Source organism: Blennius ocellaris, assembly GCF_963422515.1.
Source record: "Blennius ocellaris genome assembly, chromosome: 16".
NCBI lineage: Eukaryota > Metazoa > Chordata > Actinopteri > Blenniiformes > Blenniidae > Blennius > Blennius ocellaris.
In genome coordinates, this window is record NC_137665.1 from 7,375,879 (window position 1) to 7,403,495 (window position 27,617).

The 27,617-nt window shown below is 43.4% G+C and overlaps 1 protein-coding gene across 2 annotated transcripts; it reads left to right on the top strand.

Moving 5' to 3' along the window:
* The first annotated feature begins 227 nt into the window (after window positions 1-227).
* tex2 (testis expressed 2) lies at window positions 228-27,048 on the top strand. 2 transcript variants are annotated; one of them, XM_080510735.1, is made up of 13 exons: window positions 228-421; window positions 1,151-1,237; window positions 13,318-15,055; window positions 16,337-16,537; window positions 17,277-17,640; window positions 18,167-18,462; window positions 19,233-19,376; window positions 19,491-19,590; window positions 21,218-21,338; window positions 21,923-22,045; window positions 22,342-22,551; window positions 23,923-24,043; window positions 25,291-27,048. In XM_080510735.1, the coding sequence occupies exons 3-13, from the start codon at window positions 13,343-13,345 to the stop codon at window positions 25,438-25,440; spliced, it is 3,543 nt and encodes a 1,180-aa protein (XP_080366861.1). In that variant the 5' UTR covers window positions 228-421; window positions 1,151-1,237; window positions 13,318-13,342; the 3' UTR covers window positions 25,441-27,048. The 2 variants fall into 2 exon arrangements, with proteins under 2 accessions (XP_080366861.1, XP_080366862.1); XM_080510736.1 differs by having other exon boundaries at window positions 21,929-22,045.
* Window positions 27,049-27,617: the final 569 nt, after the last annotated feature.

The following is a 27,617-nucleotide window of genomic DNA, read 5'->3' on the forward strand; positions in this document are numbered from 1 at the left end:
CGTGACGCAATTCACGCGCTCCTGCTGCAACATGATAAAATATGAATCATCCGCCGCTCCGACGCCTTTTCTGGTGTAAATATCGTCCGGACGGTGAGGAGGGGGTGTGGCGCCGACTGGCTCCCATTCACCAAAACAACACACGCCCAGACGCTCGTGTATCTGTGGCGTGAAGCCGCGTCGGGGACACTGCTCGGGGTTTTTTTTTTTTGGGTTTCGGTGTGATCGCGCTCCGGCCGGGTGACCACTGTCCAGGCCGGCCCGCTGCCGCGCGCTCCGCCGCGCGCCCCTCCACTCCACTCCGCACCGGGCTGCGGATACAAGCTGCTCCACGGACACCCTCATCCTCTTACGCAGATTCAGAGCCTGGATGCAGAGCGACCTGATGGCCTGCGGGTGAAGATGCCAGAACTACAGCAAGGTTTGGCTTTTGCCTCTTTTTCTTCCCCCCCCCCCCCCCCCCCCCCTTCACGATCAGCTGTTTGGTTACGTGCAGGGAGGACGAGAAGGAGGACAAAGGGGCGGATGGAGGGAGAAGTGCCCTAAATATTTTGGATAAGATTAAAAATAAACGAATGAAATCAGGATGGATGTTAGTTCCCTTCTTTTCTTAACACCATCCACAGCTATCGTGGTGCCACAGTACAGTCCCAGTGCAATGTTGTTTATGGGATAAAAGGACACATTTCTGAGTGTTTGGATCATGTTGTGTGCTGTTTTTAAGCAACACACAGCTGCCTGGTGAAATGGCTTTAGTGTAGGAAGTAGCTCAGGCAGGTCGGCGACTCGTCTGGTGCATCTATGAGGCTACAGTGGCTCATTACCCACTTCTCCTTTCAGTAGTAGGCCAGAGCATCACAGTCACATACCTAAATACAGTTTCATATCAGTGTTATTTAACTGCACAAACATCGCCTCTTTAATCCAGGGGATGCATCACTGTCTCCTCCTCTGGAGGCCAGTATGACAGTGTTTATCAGATGATTGAGAAGGAAATGTGCCAGTGTCTTCATCTGGTTCATTCTGAGTTTTTTGCTCTAAAAGTGATTTTAAATATACCAGCCATTCAATTTAACCATGCATCTTTTCCTTTGACCCCTCTCATGTATGACAAATACATTGATCTATGACTTTTTCTTGTTTTCTTCAGGCATAACAGCAGTGTGATCCATGGCTGTGCTGTATGTACCCCTGCAGATTCTGCAAAGAGGAGTTTGAATGCCTCTAAAATCTCAAGGTAAGAAGACATCCTTTCACCATCTCTCCTTCTTTGACCTTGTGTGTGTGTGTGTGTGTGTGTGTGTGTGTGTGTGTGTGTGTGTGTGTGTGTGTGTGTGTGTGTGTGTGTGTGTGTGTGTGTGTGTGTGTGTGTGTGTGTGTGTGTGTGTGTGTGTGTGTGTGTGTGGTGTCAAAATTGATCCATGACTCGAACATTTATCCACAGCTCTACTTTCTCCCCTCTTTAATGGTGTCAAATACTCCCATCTCAGTCCCAATCCTTTTTCACACGAAAATACATAGACGTCTCTGTGTTGGTTCACTTGAGCCGTATTTACCATAACATTTGTGTCCCGCCATGATTTATGTATATCTAGACAAAATGGTTTCGTGTCAGCAAGTCTAAAGGGAATACTCGGTCCTAAACTTAATTAGACAAATTGCTGTGAGGGTAGAGGCAAACAGCAGCAGCTGATCCCACTGAAAAGGCTATTGTTAGCATTTCAAATGGGCAATTTATGGCGCACCCTCTGTCAGAAGGCCTCTGTCTCCATTAACATCCCCAGAAAGGTATAAAATGCAATATGGATGTAATACAGGCTACCTATGTGTGTGTGACGCCGTGTGGATGCATCTGTGTTTGTACTGCGAGTGTGTGTTTGTGTTTGCTGCAGGCCGTGCACTCGTGATGAACCGCGCATAGGTCACATTTTGTACAAAGTTAAAAGGGAATCTGCTCTGGGGTGTCTGGCAAGCTGTCCCTTGAGTCAGCGGTCAAGACCGATGTTCCTTCTCCGTGGACTGGACAACGACGCATTTGGCGCGGTCACAATTAATGATCCACACTAGTTTGTGCACAAGTTGTCTAACTTGTTGCTGTGTGACAGAAACAGTAGGTTTGTCTGGATTTGTCCAGGGTTTGTGTCAATATGTACATGAGGACATTCAGAGGAAAACACCTCCAGTTGGATTTCTAGTCCTCCTCGGGGCAGCGGTCTCTACAGCTGAGTGATGAAGGGTCGATAAAAAGGTTTCAGGCTGGAGAGAAGATTCAATTTCTATTGTTTTTCATTGTTTTGGAAAAATAACCCCTGCCTAAATGATGAAAAACATATTAGAGAATATAGTTGACAGTGGCAGTAATAGTGTTATACTTTGCTCCAAGGCACTTTCATTTTCAACATTTTGGTTTTTTAGCTGTATTGTTTACAGAGAACATGTTTCCTCAATGCATCGGTCTTTGATTTTTAACTGATCTGACCAAACAAGCATATATTTGGACACGGCTTTTCATGGGTTTTGAAGGACAAACAATTACATTGCCAAAAATCTTGTGTATCCCATCATGAAGGACACAACCAGCATGAAACTTGTACGAAACCAAGCGGGCATCACATAACTCGCACTACTGACTCGCGCTCCACTACTTTGAGTTTGAATCAGCAGAAAATAACTTCACTGAGCTTTTTGTTGAAACTTGTGTGAAGTAAGACTCTGCTCTGTGCTGCATAGTGTAGTGGTTTCACAAGTGTATCCTGCGTTTCACCCATTATCAGCTGGGCTCGCAGTACTCTGTTCACATGGAAGTGTATCTGCAGTCAGGTGTTCTGGAGAAGGAAACTCAAACGCAATCTATTGGCAGTTTGATGCTGTAGCTTCGCTTGAAGATTAAGAAACGCACTCACGCTTGCTTGCATGCATGCATGCATGCACACGTTTGCAGAACAGGCTCTAAACCTGTTTCGATAGAGCAGCTGTCAGCTCATGTTATATTGACCAGCAGCCACAAATGTCACGGTTACTGAGTGACGTGTAGTTACTGTGTTTGTGTGTATACAAGCCATAGTGAGGCTGCTGTTCACCAGGGTATGGATTAAATAAAATCTCACTTTGACAAAAGACACAGGCTCCTCCACAGCTGCACTGTTCTCTTGCTGATTGGCTGCAACTGGAGAAAAAAAGTAATTTTGCAGATAGATATGTTACTGCTTACTAAAAAAAAAAAGAGAGAGACTAATGGGTGTTGGTTTCCATTCACTGGGGCCATCACTGCAAATAGGAAGTTAATGTTGAAGAGAAAGGAGGAAGTCTGTTGACTAGATCACACACAGAGATATGGAATACATACAAAATACACACGCGACGCAAACCGTTTGCTGTGTGCAAAGTAGCTGCAGCATGGCTTTACTAACACGGATGCTCACTTCGGCTTCACCAGTGAAACAATTGACTATAGCTGAGGATAGACGTGGGAATATTCGGTAGTTCCATGGTCATAAAGCTGTTTTTAATCCAGAAAATTCACATTTACTGGTTCAGTCTGTGAAGTTTGCATGTTCCCCCAGTGGATGTGTGGTTTTTTTTCCCTCGGTACTTCGGTTTTCCTCACACAGTCAGAAAATACCCATATGAGGTTAAATTATTTCAAAATTTCCCTGAGTTTCTTGTGATCGTGTAATTGTGTAATCTGCTATTGCTTGGTCCTCAGCTGGATAAAAAAAAAAAATAACATGGCTGGAAAGATGGATATCACTATTCGATTCCAGATTTAGACTTTGCATGTTCTCCCTATGTGCAAAGATTTGATTTCCCCCAGGTACTCCAGCTTCCTCCCATAGTGACTCTAAATCACCCGTCGGGACCCTGCCTTGTGATTTATTAGCTGCGTTTGGCTCAAGCTCCCAACAATAATATGAATAAAATTAGAATAGGTTAAAGAGCATTGCAATTGAACTTTTGATAATAAAGTTCAACAGAATATGATTTCAGCCCAAAGATAATGAAGTCAGACCCGTGGTCACGGGTGGTTTTCTGAAAAATACTTTATGCGTCTCCTTGTTTGAACTCGCTGAAGATTGAACTATCTGAAGGCTGTTCTGTGGGTGTTTTTCACCAGAGTGAGAAAGAGAAGCTTTTCTGCTGCTGACGGATCATGAAAGCACTGCAGGCTCTCACTTACCACGGCGACTGTTCGGCATGTGATCACAGACACAGAGAGTGAAATATCGGCACAATGACGCGTTCCCCCCACCACGCAGAACTGCAGCTGGAAAGTCAGCCTTTTGTTATTTCACGTAACCAATATATTCATCAGCCTCTGCGCTGATGCCTCCATTGTTTGGCTCGTCTGTTCTGAGCAGTGTGCCATGCTGGTATAATGACGCAGGCTTTGCTCATGTTGAGAGGCCAGCAGGAAATACTTGGCTTGAATGTGGTGTGCAAACATAAATGCAATATATCTTTGGAATGCCCTGCAGGCCTGCAGCAACTTTACACAGTGATCCATGAATACTAATTCTATATACTATATTTAACATTCCCTCCCACCCCCCTCCCACCCCCTCTCCATTTTTCTTCTGTTATTAGCTGTAGGTCATTATCTCCCTGCGCTGGCTTTTCCAGCCTTGTCTTCCTAACATTGCTTTCAGTTTTACATCCTCGGGTCTGCTCGTAGAAGCACCACCACAGTTTAACTAAAGCAGGTCGTTTAATGCTCATTTCCATGAGAAAATATTTTAGTTGTATTGCCTTTCACATACTTTTTATGTTTCCTCCATCTATACATGCCTCTTCCATGTCTCCTACCCTCCATAATGCTATTCATCATGCAATTGTATGGATTATGACTACTACCAAACCCTCCGGCTGTTTGCAAGCCATGAAGCACATTCTAAACAGATTATAATTTGTTTCATATATTTGGATGCCTAAGTGCAGTCAGGATTACACATTTATCCACCTTTTGATCTCTGAACTGTCAGACGGAGTCAGCTGTCAGGGGACATTGATATCTGATGCAAATTTGGTTTTCATTGATGCAAGTAGCTGAACCTCGGAAGCCGAATCAGAAGATTGGAACCGCGAGTCAAAGTTGCTAAGAGAGAATGATGTTGGCAACCATAATTATAGTTTATTAATTGATCAGGTGGTCACGCATCTTGAATTTCCTTAATAGAGCAAAACACACTCACCCCATCTCAACGCACACACACACACACACACACACAGACACACACACACACACACACACACACACACACACACACACACACACACACACACACACACACACACACACACACACACACACACACACACACACACACACACACACACACACACACACACACACACACACACACACACACACACACACACACACACACACACACACACACACACAGTGGTTATAGAGTGAAGAGGAGCTACCCTGACAAACAATAGGGTGCAGGGATAAGTGCAGTGCAAGATGAAAGCTTCTCTGTTGTCATGGCAACGAGCCCATCATCTGCATGGGGCGGTTGGATGTTTGGCGTGTTGACGGCGGATTCTAGGTTAGAGGGAAAGAGAGGGGGAGATGAAGAAGCGAACCGGTTTGATCTAGTGCTCTTTATCTCTCCGGCTTGTGTTTGATTGTTTCATTCTCTTGCCTCCTCTCTTAAAGAAATTGAGCGCGGCGAACACTCTCCCTCAAATCACTCCTCCGTGTTTCCTCTGAGCTCCGCTTGAAGATGATCACTCCACCAGCCCTGCAGCAGGACCGCGTCGAGCTCCATGGTGCACGACCAGTTTGTGTATTTATAGTTGGATTCGGAGGTCCGAGAGCATGTGTGTTGCTGTTGAATAAACACGGCGCGCCGACAGGCATATTGACACATCACATATTAATACCGAGCGCAAAGCTGTCAGTGTTGCTCTCTGCCAATATGATGGAGGTTCCCCGCTGGAGCGGCGACATCAACACAGTCTGCAAAACCTGCTGTGTGACTTTACATTTTATTCTTCAATGGTGGCAAGAGCATCAAGTTTTATAATGATTCAATGTTAACTTTTTTTTTTTTTTTTGTCTACGAGTCGATATTATGATGACTGCTCAAATACTCTGAAATTATCCTCATGAAGTCAAAAACGATGATTTGATTTTATGGAGGAAATCACATTGTGATTAATTGAGAAATCTCAAATGACAGTTGGAGGCCTAATGTGGAATATTGGTTTATTGAGTTATGCCATCTGCTCGTATCGATCAGGCCGCACTTGTTTGCCGGCTCGTCTGTTCACTGTGGAAACTGCATTCGTGTTCAAAGCCGCCTCTGTGCACAGTGTGTTTCCTCCTCCACCCCTCCGTCCTCCGGTGAGGGCTTTAAGTGGCCCAGTCTGGCGTTCGGGACCAACACCTCCACAGCCCCTCGCAGCTATTTTAAGAACTGCTTGCTTGTGTTGCGTCCTCGCTGTCAGAGGCAGGTCAGAGTTTACCTCACTGCTGTGGCAAGTGTAAGAGGGAGTCGGTCGGCTTTTCGTGTCACCTTGTAGAGATGAGGTGGCGATAATGAACATGTACTGCAGAAAGCCAACAAACTGCATCCGAGTACTTATTACTGCCCAAAAAAAAAAAAAAAAATTCTCACAGTAAGTGCAACCTAATTGCAGAAAAGAGACAATGTGTAAAATGCTAATGCAAACAGGGATCGGTGATTTTCCAATTCTCATTACACTGTATTTTTATTTACAATGGAGATAATGTAGTTACCATAACAAAAATTTAATCAAGCTTTTTAACAGACCATTTCATGTAAGACAGTTGGTTTTTTTTTCCTCACTGAAAAAAAAAGTCTGAAAAGCAGGGTTGTCTTATATTTGGTACTTAATATTCAGCGCCTGCTGTGATGCTGAGTTCTCCCTAACAACACCAGCAGGGCCTCAGAAACAAAGAGAATCACGCTGGTGTTGGATGTGACGCCTGACTGGGACAGTCAAAGGTCAGTCGCAGTGAAAGGAGACTTGTTGAGCTCACCACAGGGATGACAAGCCAGCTACAGGTGCTAAAGGTTACGGTTTACATGTTGCTCAAAGGCTGCAACTGAAATGCTTTGGATGGCAATGAGGACGACGCGCCAAGAGGGAAGCATGCAGAGATGGAGCGTGTGAGGAAGGACAGCCGTCGGGAAGCCACCGTTGAGCAGAAAACGACTGGAGACTGTAGAATGAATATAAAAACTGTAGGAAATGAAAGAAAGATCCCAGGGCAGAGTTGCAATTTAAGTGCGCATTCGCACACCTGTGTGTCTGTGCATGTGCCTGGGTGTGCAATAGATAGATGGATAGCCTTTACTGACCTTGTGTGGGGAATTATTGTGTTGCAGCAGCATTGACAATAACATAAGTATTCAAATGTAATCTATATCTTGATCGTTACAACATTTGGCCTGTAAAAACCTTTTTTTGGGGGGGGGGTAAAAGGGAAGGCTCACTTACATTCACAACAAATGGCAAATTGTATGTGAGCCATTGTTTCTAAAAGATGGGGAAAATTGAGAATTATATTATTATATAGACCATTTCAGTTGCTCTGGATGCTTTATAAAAATGTCTTACTTTTTTTGTTTTGTCTCATTCACATAAAGCCATGGAACAACTACTACTTAATAATTTTTCGTCTCTATTTTCCGTTTTGTTTTAACTTGATCCAACCATTTCTTGCCACGCTACATTATTTAATGTAACATTCAGGTAACATTATCTAAATTTGCATTGTGAATGTTTTAACCAATGCGACACTAAATATGTTGAAAATTGGTCAAAACCATGAGATGGGTGTACTTGCAGCTTGGATTGTATGAACACTCCATGGGAACGCCAACACACCAAGTGTGTTCAGTGGGTCCGGGCGCTGCTGATGACAGGGACTTGTTTTCCCTGGAGGGAGCAGCAGAGCATGAAAAAAGGCATGAGGAGTGTTTTACCTGCTCGCTGCTGCGGCCTTTTAGTGTGCTGGAGGACAAAGCCTCCTCAGTCCTCGTGTCCTTTTCTATTTATTTCCCTTCGGACTGTTCCTGGTGCTCTATAGTTGTTGAACCATTCGGCTAGTCTATTCCGCCTTCATCTCAGTTTGTGTTTGCACCCTGTTCGTCCAGGCAACTGTGCACACCATGTGTCCTCGGAGCTTATTTCTGGTGTGCGCGTGTATGCGCCTGTTAGTGAGAAACCTCCAGCTTCTGAGTGTGTGTGAGTGTGTGTGTGTGTATGTGTGTGTGTGGTGTGTGTGTGTGTGTGTGCATTTGGGTCTTGGTTGTTAGTGACAATCAACTGCTCCATCAGTCTTTCTCTCTCGCTCTCTCTTTCTCTCTTTTTTCAAACACCCTGTCTTCCCCGATTTATCTTTCCCACCGTCATCCTTTTGTTTTAGAGCCTCGCTGACTTCTTGCTTCTTCTTTGACTTGCTCCTCATTTTCCTCTGGCCCATTTTTATTTTTTTTTGCACAGCCATACGCTCTATGCTGCAAATGGCTCCTTGAATGTGTTTAATCTTCTCAATATACACTAATTCAATTCACAGGATTCAACACAGGTCAGTCTGTCTTACTTCAGCATGTTGGGATTTCTTTTTTTTTTTTTTTTGCTGTCTTTATACAATAAGCAGAAACCCAATAAACACACTTGTTTTCCCACACAATTAGAGTTTCCTGTGCCCATCCTAGTTTGAGGAGTAAAAATAAGTATTAATGTACTTTTTTACTACCGTTGATATATCCTTCCACATCTCCTGTCCCAGACTCTTTTCACCGCTTCAATCTGCAAACCCAGTAGTAGTGACAGAACGGTTAAAGTCAGATTATAACCAGATGGGGGGTTTTTTTTATAAGGAAGGGCATCCAGTGTAAAAAAACAAAAACAAAATCATTGATGTCTTAACATACTGTAAGTATGCATGGATAATTTGTGTGGCCTGGAAAGAAATTTGACCCATTTTCATTTTTCACATGAGACAGCTCTGGATTAATCTTTATTCCCCATTAGTTAAAGGTCAACCCCTCAGCTCTATTGATTTATTGAATTGTCCCTGTGGTTACAGTTTATACATTATGCAGCAACACCTCACATGTGAATGCTACCAAATGTCATCAACGCGCTCTTATGGATCACTCGCTATGAAAGAGCTTTAGAAAGCAAATTTGTAGTATCATAAATATTTATATCAGATTATATAACACTTGAAAGGGTTTAGCGAATGAACTGAGTAGCATTAAAAAAGGAAAGCTGAATTGATCAGTTGTACAATCAAAATCAAACCAAATGAATCTATTTGAAGTGACTCCAAACAATTACAACTACAATAAAAAGTGATACATTGGGTCATATACAATTAATTTGTCAGCTTTAGTTGTTAAGATTAATAATAATCCCTCATATAACACCCAGTGTTTGTAATTGATCAGTGCCTTGTTTACAAGTGGTTGCAGTACTAGTCACTGCTCATAAAATGCCACAAGTTTAATATTAATCTCTTTTAATTGTCTCTCAGGTGTGCTTCATGTAAATAATAATAATAATAATAATAAATAATGTTTTACATCAACCAGAATCTGTGGTGAAGAAGGAGCTGAGCCAAAAAGCGAAGCTCTCGATTTACCGGTCGATCTTCGTTCCTACCCTCACCTATGGTCATGAACTATGGGTCATGGCCGAAAGAACGAGATCCCGGATACAAGCGGCTGAAATGAGCTTCCTCCGTAGGGTGGCTGGGCGTACCCTTAGAGATAGGGTGAGGAGCTCAGTCACCAGGGAGGAGCTCGGAGTAGAGCCGCTGCTCCTCCACATCGAGAGGAGCCAGCTGAGGTGGCTCGGGCATCTATTTCGGATGCCCCCCGGACGCCTCCCGAGGGAGGTGTTTCGGGCATGTCCCTCCGGTAGGAGGCCTCGGGGCAGACCCAGGACACGCTGGAGGGACTATGTCTCTCGGCTGGGCCTGGGAACGCCTTGGGGTGCCACCGGAGGAGCTGGAGGAAGTGTCTGGGGCGAGGGAAGTCCTGGGCTACTCTGCTCAGACTGCTTGCCTCCGCGACCCCGGCCCCCGGATAAAGCGGTAGCCAATGGATTGGATGGATGGATCAACCAGAATCTATAAATACACCCTGATTTCTAATCAATTGTCTTGTGATTTTTTTTAAAGAGTTGTGATTCTGGCAGGGCATGGATGTGCCCGCTTGTACCGATCCATCAAATGCAGAGAGGCGAGAGGGAGACCAGATGAGTCCATATCAAAATGTATTTTCAAAAAAAAAAAAAAAAAAGGGAAAAGGCCCCATATGGAGTCTGCTGCGGCATCTGTCAGCACACTACATCAACTTTGACTTCAGAAGCAGGAATGATATCAGAGAATAAAGGCTATTTAAGTAAATCTGTTTTTAATTGCGGCTCAATCAAAAGTGACCCTTGGCTGAAACAAATGATTTGCGTAAACTGGCCAGTTTCCAGATGTTCATTTTGCAATGAGTATAATAGCATTTTTCTTCGGCATCCTTCAACTCGTCATCCTTTTTTTTTTTTTTTTCTTATGTGGGTTCTCATCTGTTTATGAATGTGATAACTTTAATGGTGTGCGGGCTTTTAAAGCTGCAGCACAATTTTAGGATGCACTGTGGGAAAAGATTGTCGATTTAATAAAAAGCGGAGGAAGTACCTGCATGGTGCCAGAACGGGCCTGCTCGATGGCCTCGCCTTTGAATTTAGTTCCAGTGTGTAATTGTCGTGTATTTTCTGCTTTGATACTCTGCCGTCAGTTCAACCCTTTTATATCATTCTCATGCTGTGCTGCTTTTACCCCCCCCCCCCCCCCCCCCCCCCTCCCTGGGTGCTGGCTGGGAGCTGATTAGAGTGGCCCTGCTTTGCTTTGATTAATTGAATGAGTCTTGTCTCCATGCCAGACTCCTTTCTTCTCCCCTCCTCTTCTGTCTTCTCCTCCGCTCAGCCAGGTTGCACATCCCGGGGGTAGTAGTGGAGGAAATGTATTTTCTGTACAAAAACAAAGACTCTGGTCCATTTGTTCCTGCGGTGACCTCGACTGGCTGTAGTTGCAGTCTTTAAAAAAAAAAAATACAAATAAAATAAAGGTGGTGTCAGGGGGACCTGGAAGGTCTTTTGCATGTACGATCACACAGTGATTAGGTTTTATGCTTGGTTTCGCCGTTTTGATGACACATGAGCGTCGGCCACTGGGGAGCTGGTACTGGTTCTGTAGGGTCTGTAGAAGGCCAGACTGGGAGTGGAGGCTGTCAGCGGGTTTATGATTACAGGCGATGGTTGCTTTTGTTGTATGGTGCTGCATAAATTCAACAAAAGGCTTTTGAAAAGCCAAAAAAAAACCCCTCACGTCTCCCAACACAAAGCTTTTATGGGCAGTTGATCACTGATGAGAGGAAACAACAAGAGGAGAGTGTGTGTCAGCAGATATTTAGTTGAGGTCACATAAAAGTCAGCACCTCTTCCAATGATATATTCTGTTTTAGCTTCTGCCCTCTATAAACTTTTAGGTGATGTATGCATAATATATGTACTGGCATTTATATTATGTTCCGCACTTTCAGCTATAGAAAAGACCCGTATTAAAATATACAGCAAAGACATTTCAATTGACAACAAAATCCCTTACGTTACATCGGATTGTGCCATAATTTAGCATTAATTTTCCATAGCTGGTTTAGCTGAAGTGAGATTTATTCACCATGGGGACTGTTTTGCGTTGATTTAGTGTGTGTCCCAGCGCCTCGTTTGTCTTCTGGCTGCACCCTGCTAAAACCTGACTCGAGGAAACTTGGAGCCATTGTTCTCCGCTCACCCTGTCAACCCCTGTAATGTTTTAATTCGTCCTTCAGGCTTTGATGACAACAACAAGCCCTTCCATCTCCAAGGCTCTGTCTCCAGACCCCCCCCCCCCCCCCCCCCCTCGTCACCTCTCACTCAACTGCTTTGCCCTCCGTGTCTTCTCTCCCCTGTCCTCGCCACATTGTGATGTCTTTAAGAAAATTCCACTTCAAAAGCTGGCCTCTGAAAGGTCGTCGGCTGTCTCCACAGACTGCCTGTGGCTCTCCATCTTTCTTCCTTTTGCTGTCCTTTTTTTTTTTTCTTCCTCTGTTTGTCTGTCTTTGTTTGCATTTAATCTACTGTCCCCCTTGCACGGCCATGACAAAAGCAGCAGACGCACGCATATACTGAAAACGACTCGCACCGGACGCAGCCAAGGGAAGAGTTGGCCTGCAAAGTCTCTGTTATTCCATTCCAGCAAATACAGTCTCTAGAGATGCTGTGCCAACCAGAGAGTCCCCGAGGGGCGATGAGGCTTTCTCAGAAATGCAGACAATCACACAAACTAACTGCTGTGTTCTTTCACAATGTCCCTGCTGCTTCCATTACAAGCTTTACTTTATCACCCACAAAGTCTGAGAGACTGTGTGTTGCGTATGTGCAAACAGTGCATTTGTCTGGGTCTTTGTATGCATGTGTTTGTCTGACTGTTTGCTTATGGTGACCAATCGTCGTGAGCTCTATATGATGTGGAAGAATAAACAGGTTAGGAGCTCAGTGACAAAATTAGGCCTCATTCAGTGAAATGTCTGCATGATAAACATAATATTGTACTTAGATGGAGTGAAAAGGCAGGATTGCTCTATTTATGTTAACATCTTATAATAGAAATAAAGCCAAAGGGCGGAAAAAACCTTGGCAATCACACTGTGTTAAAAATAACACAACAAATTCATAGTAGAGGATCAGAATAAAATGTCACCTTGTGGCTTCTCGACTTTGTAAGTGTAAACTTACACCCATCAATGTTTTTATTTATTAAAAAAAGATCAACTAAAAAAAACACTGGTTGAATACTATATGTAAAATATTGTTTGGCAAAATACCTCAAAATGATACAAAAGCTTAAATAAACCAGACACACCGCAACAAGCCCTCTCATAGCATCGAAAAGCACATTGTGATTGAGCCACAGATTGAGTTGGACACTACTAAGAAAACAAGCGAGGACCACCCTCAGTTTGCCACTTACAGTCTCATGCAAAGAGGCCTAATGGCCCAGGGGACATGGGCATACCTGTCCAGGCTGTTTCCATTAGGATGGGCCGGCAGCTACAAGACTTTTCTCTTCTGCTTTAGAACGCAGAGAGTAAGTTTAATTTGGGGGAATTTATTCAATCTCACTGGCAGTTAGTGCTACGATTTCTCAACCTGCTCTTATACAGATGTGTCTGACCACTGTTTCAGTTTTTCTTAATTAAATGGTGTTGCTGTTGTTTCCTTCTCTCTCTCTCTCAGGCTGTGAGCCCTGTGCAGGCTGAGGATGAGCAGTCAGGGCAGCAGCAGCAGCAGCAGCAAGGGAAGTGGACAGCATGCTGACACTCCTCCCCCTCGTCACACCCCCGGACCCAAGCTGCAGGTACAGCGTTCCCTCTCTCGTGACACCATCACAATACACTTCTCTGCTCTGGGGAAGGAGGAAGACGATGATGAGGAGGAGCTGTACGGGGTACCGTCCGCCCTTGATGGCACAGAGGGACTCCGGGCGCCAGCTTCGGGGGCCGATGGCCAAAGTGTCGCCACAGGCTTGGAGGCAAAGGAGGAGCTGCTGTTTCAATCTGGTGGGGTGGGGGCCTCCCCTGCAGCCGCAGCGCCCCCCGTTTCATCCACCGCCCTGCCTGAACCCTCAGATCTCTCCCCACACACTCCCTCACCTGCCATGACGATTATCCCCGCCTCCAGCCACTCACACTTGAGTTCCACACCTCCTGCCAGCTCCTCCTGGCCGTCTGATCGACCCTCTGCCAACCCTGCATCCACGAGTTCAAGTTCATCGTCTCCTTGCAAGTCTGCCGCACTGTCGTCCTCCAAGCCGTTCCTCAGTCTGGTCCGGTCACTATCTAATGACGTGGAGTCCCGTGAACCCACTCCGGGGCTTTCGACTGCTGCACCACCATCACATGCGCGCCACCGACACTTAATGAAATCCTTCGTAAAATCTCTGTCCACGGACACTTCGAAGACCGATGTGCAGGAAAGTCCTGCTCATCAGTATCACCATCAGCAGCAAATTCAGTCCACCCATCGGCCTCCGCCGCGCAACATGCAGCTCTTCAAACAGTTCTCCCAACCCCGTCTCACCTCAGCTCCGGTTATTATCACTAAAGCTGGCGGAGACTCCAAAACGGCCCCTTCCTCTCCCATCATGTCTCCAGACGGCAGATCTTTCTTCAAAGTCCAAGAGGTAGAGGCCAAGATAGAAGACACCAAGCGGCGGCTGTCAGAGGTGATGTCTGATCCTCTGCAGCTTTTCAGTAAGATCATGGGAGACGAGTCTGGCGTTGGAGCCGCTGGAAGCGGCTCTCATCGTGCCAAATCGTTGTCCTCCAGTGCGTCAGAGCTCAGTGGAGGGACTGCCGTCAATGGACACGCAGAAAGTAACAACAACTACAGCATCAAGGAGGAAGACGGGGCGGAGGGGGAAGAAGAAGAGGAAACCCCCACAGGAAAGGGCCCGGACTCCGTTTTTTTCTCTTTCCCTTCACTTGCACCAGCTCAGGCCTCTTCATCTGCCCTCCATAAGTCTCCCTCTCTCACCCTGGGCCGCTGTTCTATGTCAGCCCTGGTGGCTCGACAGGAAGACGAGGACTTCTGTGAACTGTACAGTGAAGACTTTGAATTATGTACTGATACAGAGACACCGGACGGGGATCGGTCTGGATCCCGGCTGCCTCATACTGGGAGCACTGGTTTGTGTAGTGAACTTGATACAGAAGATGAGAGAGTGGAGGAGGAGCCCGTGCCTGTGACTGGCCTCATCTTCTTAGCTCAGGCGGTGTATTTATACCTACTCCTTCCTGTGCCACCATCTGTATGTGCAGTGGTCCACGGGATTGTAGCTGGGTTCATGCTGGCCTTGCTGGTCCTCTGGCTCTCTTCTCCTCGACGCGTCTCTTTGGGGAGTAGACCATGGAGGCGAAGGATTGAGCACTGGAATGTTGCTCAGTTAGATATCAAAGAACCAGGAATATACAAGGTGAGACAAACCACATGGCCTATAGCTTAGTCGACACCCTATATATATATATAGGTATATATATATACACACACACATATATTTACAACTGGCATTCACGTTTGCAGAAATTAGGTTGTTCTCAGAAATAGTATATATTTTCTTTATGGTTCAGGAAAGGATTTTATGCAAACTTGAACAATAAATGTAGTTTTACTTTGAATCCAAATGTTGATTAAAGCAATATGTATGCAGCTGATTGATTCAGATTTGTAGATTATTACAATGTGATTTATCCTTCCAAAGTGGTTGTTTACTGTGCACAGGAGAGCAGATTTAATTGAAAAAACATTTTTGTCTTTAGCTAAATGATGCTTTCATAGACTGTTTCCAGTGTCCCTCTGAGCTTAGGTTGTGTATTTCTGGACGGTACTTTATTCCCACTATCGTAACAGTCTTTCTCTGTAACCAACTGGTGAGATTTCCCCTGTTGTTACAATTGAAATGGCTTTTCCCACGACATGTCCTTTGGGACTGATAAGGTAGGAGTTCTGATGAGAATTAAACTCTCTTCAGTCTCCTGGGATCCATGAGGTGATATCACACTTCTTCTTCAAATGATGGCTACGGTTTTTCTTTTAACCAAACATTTTAATAAGCACCACTGCATTTGTTCTCTGTTCTCAGCACTGTTCAGGGCTATGGAAACTGAGTAAAAGAAGAAGAAAAAAAAACAGCCCAGTAGTTTAACAAAGTTATATAAGCATGTGTCCTCATATGTGTGTACCAAGCTGTGGCACAGGAGAGCCTGATGGCTAGAGGCCACAAGTGTTCCAAAAGAGCAGCTCTGCAGTGGTGCACAACATGCAACACGCATCAAAACGAGACCCAAGAGCACACGAGTGCAGGGGAAGAGCATTAGCGCAAACTTCCTTCTTTATCCTTTCTTCATCATTCTTACTTTGAGGATGTTCACAGACAATGCCTTTGACCTTATTTGATCTTAGTCGTTGTTTTGTATAAACTGAGGTCATTGCTCAATACATCGAGTTCAGTTTTAATTAGTCTCTTAATAATCATGTATTTAATGTGTTGTAGTAAATATAACTTAATTAAGAATTGCCTGAAACTTGTATGTATGTAGAGTGAGTGTGAGAGGAACGTAGTTCCTATGTTACAAAGCTATCACCTCAAATTTTCATGATTTACACGTTGAGTCTGGTGTGCCATGTGAAAAAAACCCCAAAGAATTATAGTGTCAATAAAAAAAGATGCTGTTTCTTCACCCCCACATCCTGTCAGGGCTGGATGAATGAGATCCACAGCTACGACCCAGAAATGTACCACGCCACCCTGACCCACTCTGTTTACGTCCGTCTGGAGGGCTCTGTCCTGCGTCTGTCCAAGCCCAACCGGAACATCTCCCGCCGTGCCACACACAACGAGCCTAAACCCGACGTCACTTACATCAGCCAGAAAATCTACGATCTGACTGACAGCAAGGTGCAGTGGCCGCGGGAGTATGCTGAGATTTCATTGTGCTCGTGAGAAAAGACTGTACATGTAAAAGCAGAGACGAGTGAGACGTGAATGTGTTAAGTGTGTGTTTTTGTTGGCATCGCAATGTGGTGGTTTTCTCGTTGATACACTTGATGAATAGTGACATCAAGCACACGTCTCGTCACATTTGCCATTGCCTGAAAGCATGCTTGTTAATAGGTCATGTTCAGTGACAAAGCTGCTTATTCTCAGAGTCGCATGCTGTGTGTAAACATAGAGTGAATATCACAGGTCACTGACCTTGTATACACAGCTGGGCATCTTGTTTAGGCTATTAGTCTGCTGAGTCAGCAGTTCTGCATGTCTGATGGTTGCATCCTAAGAAGCTATAGTGTATCATAAACCTTCAGGTTAGTTATCCACATCATGCAGCCACATAACACAGTCATTTCTCTGACTGGTGAATGCAGAGTACTTTATATTTTACAGAAATAATGCGAATAAATTTCCATCTACTTCTGCCATTTGTCTTCATTTATATTTTCAATAATTGTTTTTTTTCCCAGAAAGCTGCCTTTCATACCCTGGTAGCAATTTGGTGCATTATCATTTATATTTACTCTGTGTAATTCAAAGTATTAGTATCATCCTGTTTCAAGATCGTTGCCGTACAGAAAAGTCCAACACACTCCCCCATGATCATGATATGCAGGTGACTGAATTTATGAACTTCGCCCCACAGATTTACCTGATGCCTCAGAGCTTGGCCAGGAAGAGGGTGTGGAACAAGAAGTACCCCATTTGTATCGAGCTGGCCAAGCAGGAGGATTTTATGTCGAAGGCCCAGGGAGACAAGCCTGAGGCTGGGGAGGAAAAACTGGTGGGGTTGGTTGAAAAGCTGGAACGAACAGACAAGAGTGACAAAACTGAAACATCTGTTTCACTAGAAGAACCCAAAAGGCCATCCTCTGGAGGAGGGGATCTGACAATCTACCTGTTTGGGAGGACGGGTCGAGATAAAGAAGAGTGGTTCCGGAGATTTCTCCTCGCGTCACGAATAAAGTCAGAAGGGAGAGGTGGCAGTCTGCCTGGTATCTGCAAGAGTGGTGAGCGTCACACTGGGCTCTGTACAACATCACAAATCAAACCACACATGCTTTATGTTTTGGATTATCCATCTTGTTCATGTCTTCACACAGCGACCTCATGGACACACATCACTCCCCGCAGTCACAATAACTATTCTCCTGGGTACCTAACTGCATAGCAATCAGATCTGTGCATAAGCCCCAGCTTAGGGAACGCCAATCCCCTCAACTTGGTGAAGAGATGAGTGTGAATGGGTCAGTGGGATTACATGCTTAGAGAAGCATCATATTGTGGTACACTGTGGTGTAAAAGAGAAATCCTCGCATTTTGAATTTGGTGATATTGGTGAGAAGGATGGAAACGTTATTAAAAAAAACAAGCACATGCAGAAAATGAAAATATCAAAGTACTTTGACAAGCCATGGCTCATTACAATTTTGTGTTGTGTCTATGAATGTATACCTTCGTGGAAATCTCGGCAAATGTTGTAACATATTTATATATATCGACACACCTTCTCCTTCTCCTCCCTTCCACTTCTAGCCTTCGCGACCTCCCACAGCCGCAGTGGCAGCATCCAATCTGGTGGTGGCTTGGAGGCTGACAGCAGGAGCAGCAGCCGGGGAAGCCTTGAGGAACTGTCTCAGTCTCAGTCTCGTCATAGAGATGCCGCCGCTGCTCCCTCCTGCGGCTCGGCTGGAGGGATGAAGCAGAAGATGCTGTTGGACTACAACGTCTACATGGCCAAATACGTCAACCCCCAGGCACCGCCGAGAAGTCCGACTGCCACTGACAGCCCCGGGCACAGCCCTGAGAGCAGCCCGAAAACCACCAAAAAGGTGTGACACTGGTGGATTTCTGGATTTCTTCCGGGATCAATAAAGTATTTATCTGTGGATGTCTATGAAAGTAAAAATCAACTGGGCAAAGTGGTCATCTATTATGGAGCCAATGGAATTTTCACCACTGGCTCCATAGTGGATCATGGGTTCTTTTGTTGAATTTCTTACCAGTATCGGCTTTATATTTCTCAGTGACACACTGTTGAGCCTCCATTTTTGGCAATTCGTTCCTTGGTTTTGTCGAGGGATCATGTTTAGTTGGACATGGCTGACAGACTTCTCATCACACTTGAGAAAAAGCAAAGCTTTTATAAGTCCTGACATTGTATGTGTCTTGCCACTAACAAGGAACTACACAATACTTTGTTTTTTAACCATCACTAGACATCACAGTGCATGAATTGCATAGGCACATTTATTCAATGTGTTCGGTACCAAATTACTTTCTTTTAAAGGAGTTAATTTTGTTTACGAAAAACACACTATTTTTTAAATTACGTCTCTGCTGGATCAGAATCATGCCTCTGAACATGTTCTTCCAGCCTGGAAAATGAGTGCAAATGTTGATTGTTGCTATACTTACTCCCAACCATTCACCCATCCATCTGCCATACATGATTTATCCAGACTAGTGCCATGAGGAGGTGAAGCCTATCCCAGCCAACACAGGGCAAGGAGTGGGGTACACTCTGTACAGTATATTTTGAGAAATTTCGAGCGTCTTTTATGCCTGGAAATCTAAAAGCACGTGCATGTATGTGTTTCAGTTACGCAGGAGATCAGAAGACCCGGCGGAGCCTGAGGCCTGGGTCAATGCCTTTCTTGGGAGGTTATTCTGGGACTTCCTGGGAGAGAAGTACTGGGCTGATGTAGTCTCCAAAAAAATCCAAATGAAGCTCAGTAAGATTAGGGTGAACAATAATTCTAGTTTGCACAAATATGCATGTACAAAAATATCACATCCTTTGCATGTGGTTAGTTCAAGACCGTCCTTGTGTATATTTACACTGTCCTCTGTGTTTTAGTTGCCATATGTGATGAATGAGCTGACTTTGACAGAGCTAGACATGGGCTTTTCCATTCCTAAGATCCATCATGCCTCCAAACCCTCCGTGGATCACCAAGGTAGGAAATTAAACGTGACTTGTGTGCTGTGCTTTTATGGTCGTTTGGTTGACTCTCCACAATAGAGGCTTAGAATTCCGGTCGTCAATCTTGTTTTTTCACTCATGTTGTAGTAAAACTCTTGTTAATTTCTCCCACTATAGCTCAACATATCCTCTTTCGTCTTTCACCCTCCATCTCCTTTTTGACCTTCCAACCATATTTCTATCTTTCCTCTCGTTTTGCTCCTCCTCCTCCTCCTCCCGCTGGATTGAGTCATTGCCACGACCATCCAAGCCTCCCTCCTTCCCTCCCCCCTCCCTGTCTCCTCCGGTGTCTGGCCCGTCCGCATGCCACGCACTATTAAGTCACAGTAATTAAGCTTCATGTCTTGGCACCCCCTCCTCCATTACCGAGACACTGACTCACCACGCCTGCCTCCAGCCTCATCGAGGGGTCTAGTTTGATATACAGAGACAATACAGCGTTGTGAGACATAGTAATTCTTATAAAATCAGCTGGATTTTGCTTAAAAGGGAAAGAAATATATGAAGGAAGAAGGAAAAAAAGATTTCAATATTTTTTTATATTATAGTAAAATTGTAGAACATGGATTGTATAGCCATTTTGTTTGAGCATGCTTGCTGTTGTTGAGAGAACATGGTTTGATTCAAAATGTTTATTTTACGTTTCAAACATTCAAAGTTATGTGCCATCAAGCTTTACGTAATACATTTCCCCTTTCATTCAATGCTTAAACATGAGAATAGTGTGTCGGGTATTCAAAAAATGTGATAAACTAGTAAGTAAGACTTACACAATCTGACCTATTTAACTTTGCATCCGAGCTGGACTTAGTCATACCATCACAATTTGTTTATCATTTCAAAACCAACTGTGGTTTCATTATTGTCACCACTGTTACTTGATTTGTTTGCTAATGCCGGTGTTGGATGTGTCAGTATGAGTGATCATAGACATACTGGGAAAAACAGAAACTGATAGTTGTGCCAAATGTGATTAAAATATTACTGTGGGTGTGATTGCCGGGCATGCCAATGTATTTGACTTAAACCATGCAAGAATCTTCACAAAATAATTTCAATATATTCCCTTCTGAAGTCTACAAAGTCAATAACTAACATAGAAAACAGCCGAAGGCAGTATCTTATCTCGTATTATCGAAACCTCCCACTTCTAGAAAAACACACCTGGCGTATGTCAGCTGTACAAATGCATTGACTCGTGCAATTTTACAAATATTTCACCACTGCCACACACATTGTAGTTAAAAAGTGAGTCAAGACTGGAGAATGATGAGTGAATGAACAGCTAGACGACCAAAAAAGTAGGGAGCTCGGAATGTGAATAATTTATTTGCTGCTTACTGTAAAGCAGTTTAAAGTGTAAAAAAAGGGCAAATCTCCTGAACCCATGAGATAAATTACACCCCAGAGTTTCTACACTTTTCCATTGTTACCTGGAGGATAGGTTTGCAGCTCTGCAGGAGACATCACATAAGTCAAACACCGGGGAGAAAACTCACATTCAGAGTTTTACTTTGACCTCTACTAATTGAACATAATAATGATCATTATCTTGACGTCACTACTCATCTGTTCTGTGTTACTATTACTAATCTGTCCAGGCCTATGGTTTGACCTGGAGGTGTCCTACGCGGGATCCTTCCTTATGACCTTAGAAACAAAAATGAACCTGGCCCGTCTGGGTAAAGAGGGCGAGGGGCTCGGAGAACATGGGAAAGAATGGTAAGCCTTCCATTTGAGTACAGAAATTGAGTCACATTTTTAAAAGGTTTACTGGTTGTTTTTTTTGAGAGTGAAATAGTTTTGTTTTTCCACTGACATGTATGTTTGTCAGTTTCATGTCTTCTGTGCCCCCTCAAAAAAAGGAAATTGCATTATAACTGGTTAGGTTTGCTGTTGGAGCCATATTGGTTGTGTTTTTCACTTTTCCTACCCTTTTTGTGTTGGTTCTTCCTTCTCTTCATACACTAACCCTCCCTCTGGATGCTTACAACCATGGATTTGTCCAATGGCTGGTGAGTTTGGGAATAGATGCCTACAGCTGCCTGCCAGGGAAACAATACCTTTTTTTTCTTGAGTGAATCAGTGAAGATTAAGTTATTTCATTGGGGATACAATTAATCTGAATGAGTATTGATTGTGTGTGTGTGTGTGTGTGTGTGTGTGTGTGTGTGTGTGTGTGTGTGTGTGTGTGTGTGTGTGTGTGTGTGTGTGTGTGTGTGTGTGTGTGTGTGTGTGTGTGTGTGTGTGTGTGTGTGTGTGTGTGTGTGTGTGTGTGCGTGTGTGCGTGTGCATGTGCGTGACAGGAGAAGGCCACGGACATACTGTTTAGCAGACAGTGATGAGGAGTCGTCTAGCGCTGGCTCGTCGGATGAGGAGGATCCTCCTGAACTCCTCAGTGACAAACCTATTCTCGCTGGAGGCGAGGGGTGAGGGAATATATATTTTTTATATCCGTATGTATCTGAATAAAAAAAAATAGCCAACGTCCCATTCGTACTAAGTTGTAGCAGACCGTTCTGCCCTTTCAGTCCACCCACCCACTCAGGCCCACATGTTTGAAAGCCAACTGCTGATTTATTGTAGCACCTGGTCACTCCCCTCCATCGTGGGTGCTGAGTCGTGAGAGATGCTGTTATGAATTAACCATGATCCTGACTCACTCCTTGCCCCCCCCCCCCCCCCCTTCTCCTCCTCCGTCTTCATCTCCATCCTCTACACACAGCTATGTAGGGGGCCACAGACCCAGCAAGATCATGCGCTTTGTGGACAAGATAGCAAAGTCAAAATACTTCCAGAAAGCCACAGAAACCGAGTTCATTAAGAAGAAGATGGAGGAGGTGTCCAACACACCCCTGCTGCTCACTGTGGAGGTGCAGGAGTGCAGAGGGACGCTGGCTGTCAACATCCCACCACCACCTACTGACAGAATATGGTATGTTCAGGAGCACAGTGAAGGCTGTAGGACGAGGTCTGTGAATGTATGGGAGCTATGGTTCAAGAGCATGACACTGCACCCTCTGTTGGCCACAAAGTGAAGGACAAGGAAAAGTACATAATACATCATTTCTTTTAAAAATGGGAGCCCAAAGTTATGTTTTTCTTTTATTAAAGGTGTGATACAACAACACTTTAACTTTACACAATTTGTTTGATGTTTTTTTACATATTGGTCTTTCCAATGCCCTCTCCCTTCTCAAGTTGTGTACACATAACGTGATACTTTCAGACTGTGATCTCAGTTGTTGGATTGTGTTCATTTTGTCGTTGTGATTACATATGTATGAGGTGTTTTTTTAAACGACATATAGACGCAGGAAATTTTTTTTTTACCTGGCTGACAAGTTTCGCTCTGAGGAAGGCTGCAGGTGCAGCCGAAACATGTCAGCCAGGTAAAAAAAAAATGTTTTCCTGCATCTGTATGTCGTTTAAAAGAGAAGTCATATATATATATATATATATATATATATATATATATATATATATATATATATATGATCTTATTGATTTCTGTGCAAAGATCTTGAAACGTAAACACAGTACTTCAACATTATTTTTAGTGTTGTTTGTGTAAGAGCCTGTGTGGGGTATAATACAGTTTTTATTAGTAATATTTCCACAACTGATTATTATTATGTAGTTACGGTTACATCTTACAAAACCTTATTGGGGCTCATTATATTTTAAATAATAATATCTAACAAATGTAGAGCTGCTGTTTCTCTTGTTGGTGCTTACTCGGCAGGCTCTCAGATTTAGTATTATCTCAAGCTGTTTTCTCAGTGAAGAACAGCTTTGTTACTATTTCACTAAACGCATGTTTACTGGATCGGTGTTGCCTTATAAACCGTGGACTAAATCCATTCACCCGACTGCCAAGATATTCAGCTCCAAACTTTACCATTAGCCACAGTACCTGTGACACATTGTAAAGCTCTGTGAAATGTTGAATACATTTTTTCAGAGCTTGTTATTATTAATTCATAACTCTGTTATGCCTTTTCAAGGACCACCATCATCCAGATTATAGAGCATCTTCTTCAACTAGACTGATGGAAGTTCAGCTAAACTTCATGAATGAACCCACACAGTGTTCACAGCTCAGCTAATGTGCACACAACCCATACTTCTGCAAACTAGCAACACTGGATTCTTTAAAAGAAAAGAAAATAATGCAATTTTCATATTTGAAGCGATAACAAGAAATAACTACCATCTGTATTCAAACACAAAATTTCAGGAACTTGTACAACCGACTTTCTTCGATTGTGCATGATTGATAACATGTGTTTTCTTGGTTGGTCAGGTATGGTTTCAGGAGTCCACCCCACCTGGAGCTGAAAGCGAGGCCTAAACTTGGCGAGAGGGAGGTCACTCTGGGTCATATAACAGAGTGGATCGAGAAGAAGCTGGATCAGGAGTTTCAGGTATGCACTGACAAAAGGAAGAGCCGATGAATCTCAATTTTTCAACATAAATACAGAGTCCCATATTTGTTGACGTCGAATCCCATTGTGTTGACACGTTGGCTCAGCTTCGCGTCGCATGAGTGAGAAGTTCAAAGTGTATTCAAGGACCATACGAATGACCTCCCACAGATGTTTAGGATGAGAATTTAGCTTTCAAAAAGGGACGCTGAGATTCATTTATGGCTGCCCACCTATGTGTTCTTCAAAGGAGTGTGCCTGCGGCTTTCCCACCCCTCATGTATAGCCTGAGTAATGATACGCCTGCTGTAAGATAACTACCCTGGAGCGCACCTGTAAACAACTGCAACCAAGTGTCCCTGTCAGTTCTGCCACACATCTACATTTATCTCAGCCTGACTCTTCTGGGGTTATAATTATGTAGCACCCCCATCTACCGTGCCTCAGGAAAAATACAGTGCTCTGGTGCACACTGTTGTCAGTTTTGAGTGAGTGTTTACATCTAGTTTTCAACAGATGCCGAACTCTGGTATTATTGGGTTTGCAACATAACAATGCAAGAATGTTGCTCAAGTCTTTGATGCTAGATGCAACTACATAAAGAAAAAATATGATAGGAATGAGTTTTAAAAATATAGATGCTGGGTTTTTTGTTTTTTTAATAGTGAGATACATTTCTCAAACTTTTTAAAATGTATCTACATCACGAAGATGCCTTAAAATGATACCAGAAGCTCTATTCTGTTTGTTGCCGTTTCGATTGAGGCTGATCTACCTTGTGTTTTCTGAAGTGGTTCGTCTAAGGTACTGCATCATTGTTTTGGTCTTACATGTACTTCTTTTTAAAATTTAGACAACTTTTACACATCTACATCTGTTTCCCTCAATTTTATTCATACACAACTTTTCCGGTAATTAATCAAAGTTAAGTAAAAAGCAGTTATAGTTGTGAAAATATAGATCCTACTTATTTTGGCATATTCCTATTAAGAGTTGTTACAGCAGATCCTCTGTCTCCTCCTTCATCACACCAATCTTTCTGGCAACTCCATCCTCTCTACTATCCACTTTCCAAAATATATTATTCATATCATTGTTAGTTGAAGTTTTTTTCCCCCCTCTGTGGTTTTTTTTTTTTTTAATACAAAACTCGGAATTTTCCATTTCCAGCAATGTCATAGCTTTTTTAATGCATTCACTGTCTTCCAGATTATATTGTTAAGATTACTTTGCTTGACCTCCCGCAGAAAATATTTGTGATGCCAAACATGGATGATGTCTGGCTGCCCATAATGCACTCGGCCATGGATACGCGTTCAAATGCCAACTTGATCACTGAGACAGACGATGCCTTGAAGGATCCAGAGCCCGAGGAGCCTGGCGTCTCCGACATGTAAAGACTGCTGCCGGTCAAAGCGGCCAATGGTAAACATTGTTTCATTCTGACGATTCGACAAGTCTTCGCCCCGCCACCTCAGAAACCACGGGTGCAGTAGTGGGCCGGGCCACTTCCGGTATTTTTACCCATGTTCCAGTCCCAATGCTGCACCACCGAGTGGCCACTCATGAAGCGCACTCCCAAAAGTGGAGAAAAACAAGTCCTGGTTGGCTCTCGGTCACTTGTGGCCGGTGAAGCAAAAGAATGGAAGACAATAGCGACTCACAAGTTGCCATCCAACAACGCAGTTTTATTTGATCACGTGGCACGTTCAGACTGTTTGACAATTAGCCATCTGATTCAACCAGAAGAACCATAATACCTGTGATGTACAGCTGCACCAAATGTGATAGTGGTACAGTGTGAACTTTTTGTTTGACGTTCCCAACGGGGCAGTTTCGTGTCACTATGAAGGGAACTTTGAACTCGTGATAAAACAGCGTGTGGGCACCAGAGTGAACCAACAGCAGAGGGAATAATCATACACTTCTAAGTGATTTTGCTGAAAGCCCCAATGTCTATTATTAAATGTTTCACATGGAAAATCGACGTTCATTTCTAAGCATCACACATCGCTGCCTGGCACTTATATGCAAACCAATCAATGGCGCTGTGTTGAGGAATAGACACGTCGTCCATTTAAATCCACAAATGGACACTCGGTGTGCTTTTTGCCTGCGGTCGGGATTAGAGGAAAAACTGACCTCAGAGGAGTTGAATGAATTCGAGTCTATCTGATAACACAGCAGCAAAACATTGCTTAGGTCTGTTGAATGTATACGCAGAAATGCAGCTCCCTGGCTCTGCAAGGAAAAGCTCATTCACTGACAACATGCTTCTAAGCAACATGTTTCAAGCGCTATTCTCATGTCCTTTTCAGTAAAAGTAATAACTTTCTATTTTTTATTGCCAAAGCAAACTTTCTGTAATGTTTTGGAGGTACTGTATGAGTTGAACAGTGACAAATAAGCAATCATTAATCTTTGTTTTGTTCTCAATAAGGCCACTCCAGTGATAGATGGTCAAATGTTATTGATTGCAAAATTAGAGGAAGGCGCAATAATGTGCTCGAAATTATTTTCCTGGGCAGCAGAAGACTGAAATATTTTGTATCTCTATTAAATAAAAAAAAAAACTTTATTGGTATTGGAGAAAGAAACCCAACTTGTCCCATTTCATTTGACTAAATGTACTGGATATTAGCCATATTATTTAATGCTGCCAGTGGACATCAAGCTGATGAATGCTGTTTTGTTTATTTATTAATTTGTTCTATGTTGTACATATTGAAAAACACCAATAAACGAGAACAGGATCTTTGTAAGCTGCCAAGTTATCCATCTGCTATCAGGTGACTTTTTACTTTCCATGTTTTATGTTCAGACATGTGTGTTGGCAAGTGTATGAGGCAGAAAGTGCCTTTTAAAATAATCAAACATTCCTCCATAGTGAGCCGCCACATTTCCTGCATCAGTTGAAGATCGAGAGGAAAACGTCTTTGTGCCATTACGGTGTCTGTTTAAGACATGCCCTTTTCTGTCGTCTCACATTTCAGTGTCTGTTTCATTTGCACAGTGATGAAAATATCAAAACATTGCTGTAGTGTTCAGTGATGTTGCCGAATGTTATGGTTCTGATCATTGTGGATCAATAAAACCTTTTGCTTGGAAAGAGTACGTGCAGCTTTGTATGTATAGCGTCAAGGTCATGCATCTAATGGCAAACAGGATTATCTAAACACCTTTCAGATTAGTGTTCATAAATTAAATCCAGTTGTCAAGAGGAAGTCAATGAGCTTAAACCAGATAGTGATCATAACATACTTCACACTATAATTACAACTAAGTCACTTTTCACTTTACCCTAAATACCAAATGAACAAAATATTACTCCAGATATATACTTCCAAAAATGTAATATGCAAATTATCCAGATTCTTCTCATGTCTGAGATCTGTATCCCAAAAGGTTCTTGTTATTTGTCAAGAACAACCTACATGTTTCCCCCCCACAGTAATCTCAAAAGCCTGTCACTTCAAGCTTAATGCTAAGAAGGCAGTTTTGACAACTGTCAAGCATCAAACCGCAATCAATTGTTCCAACCTCCAAGAATATTTTGGAAAAGCAGTTACTGAAA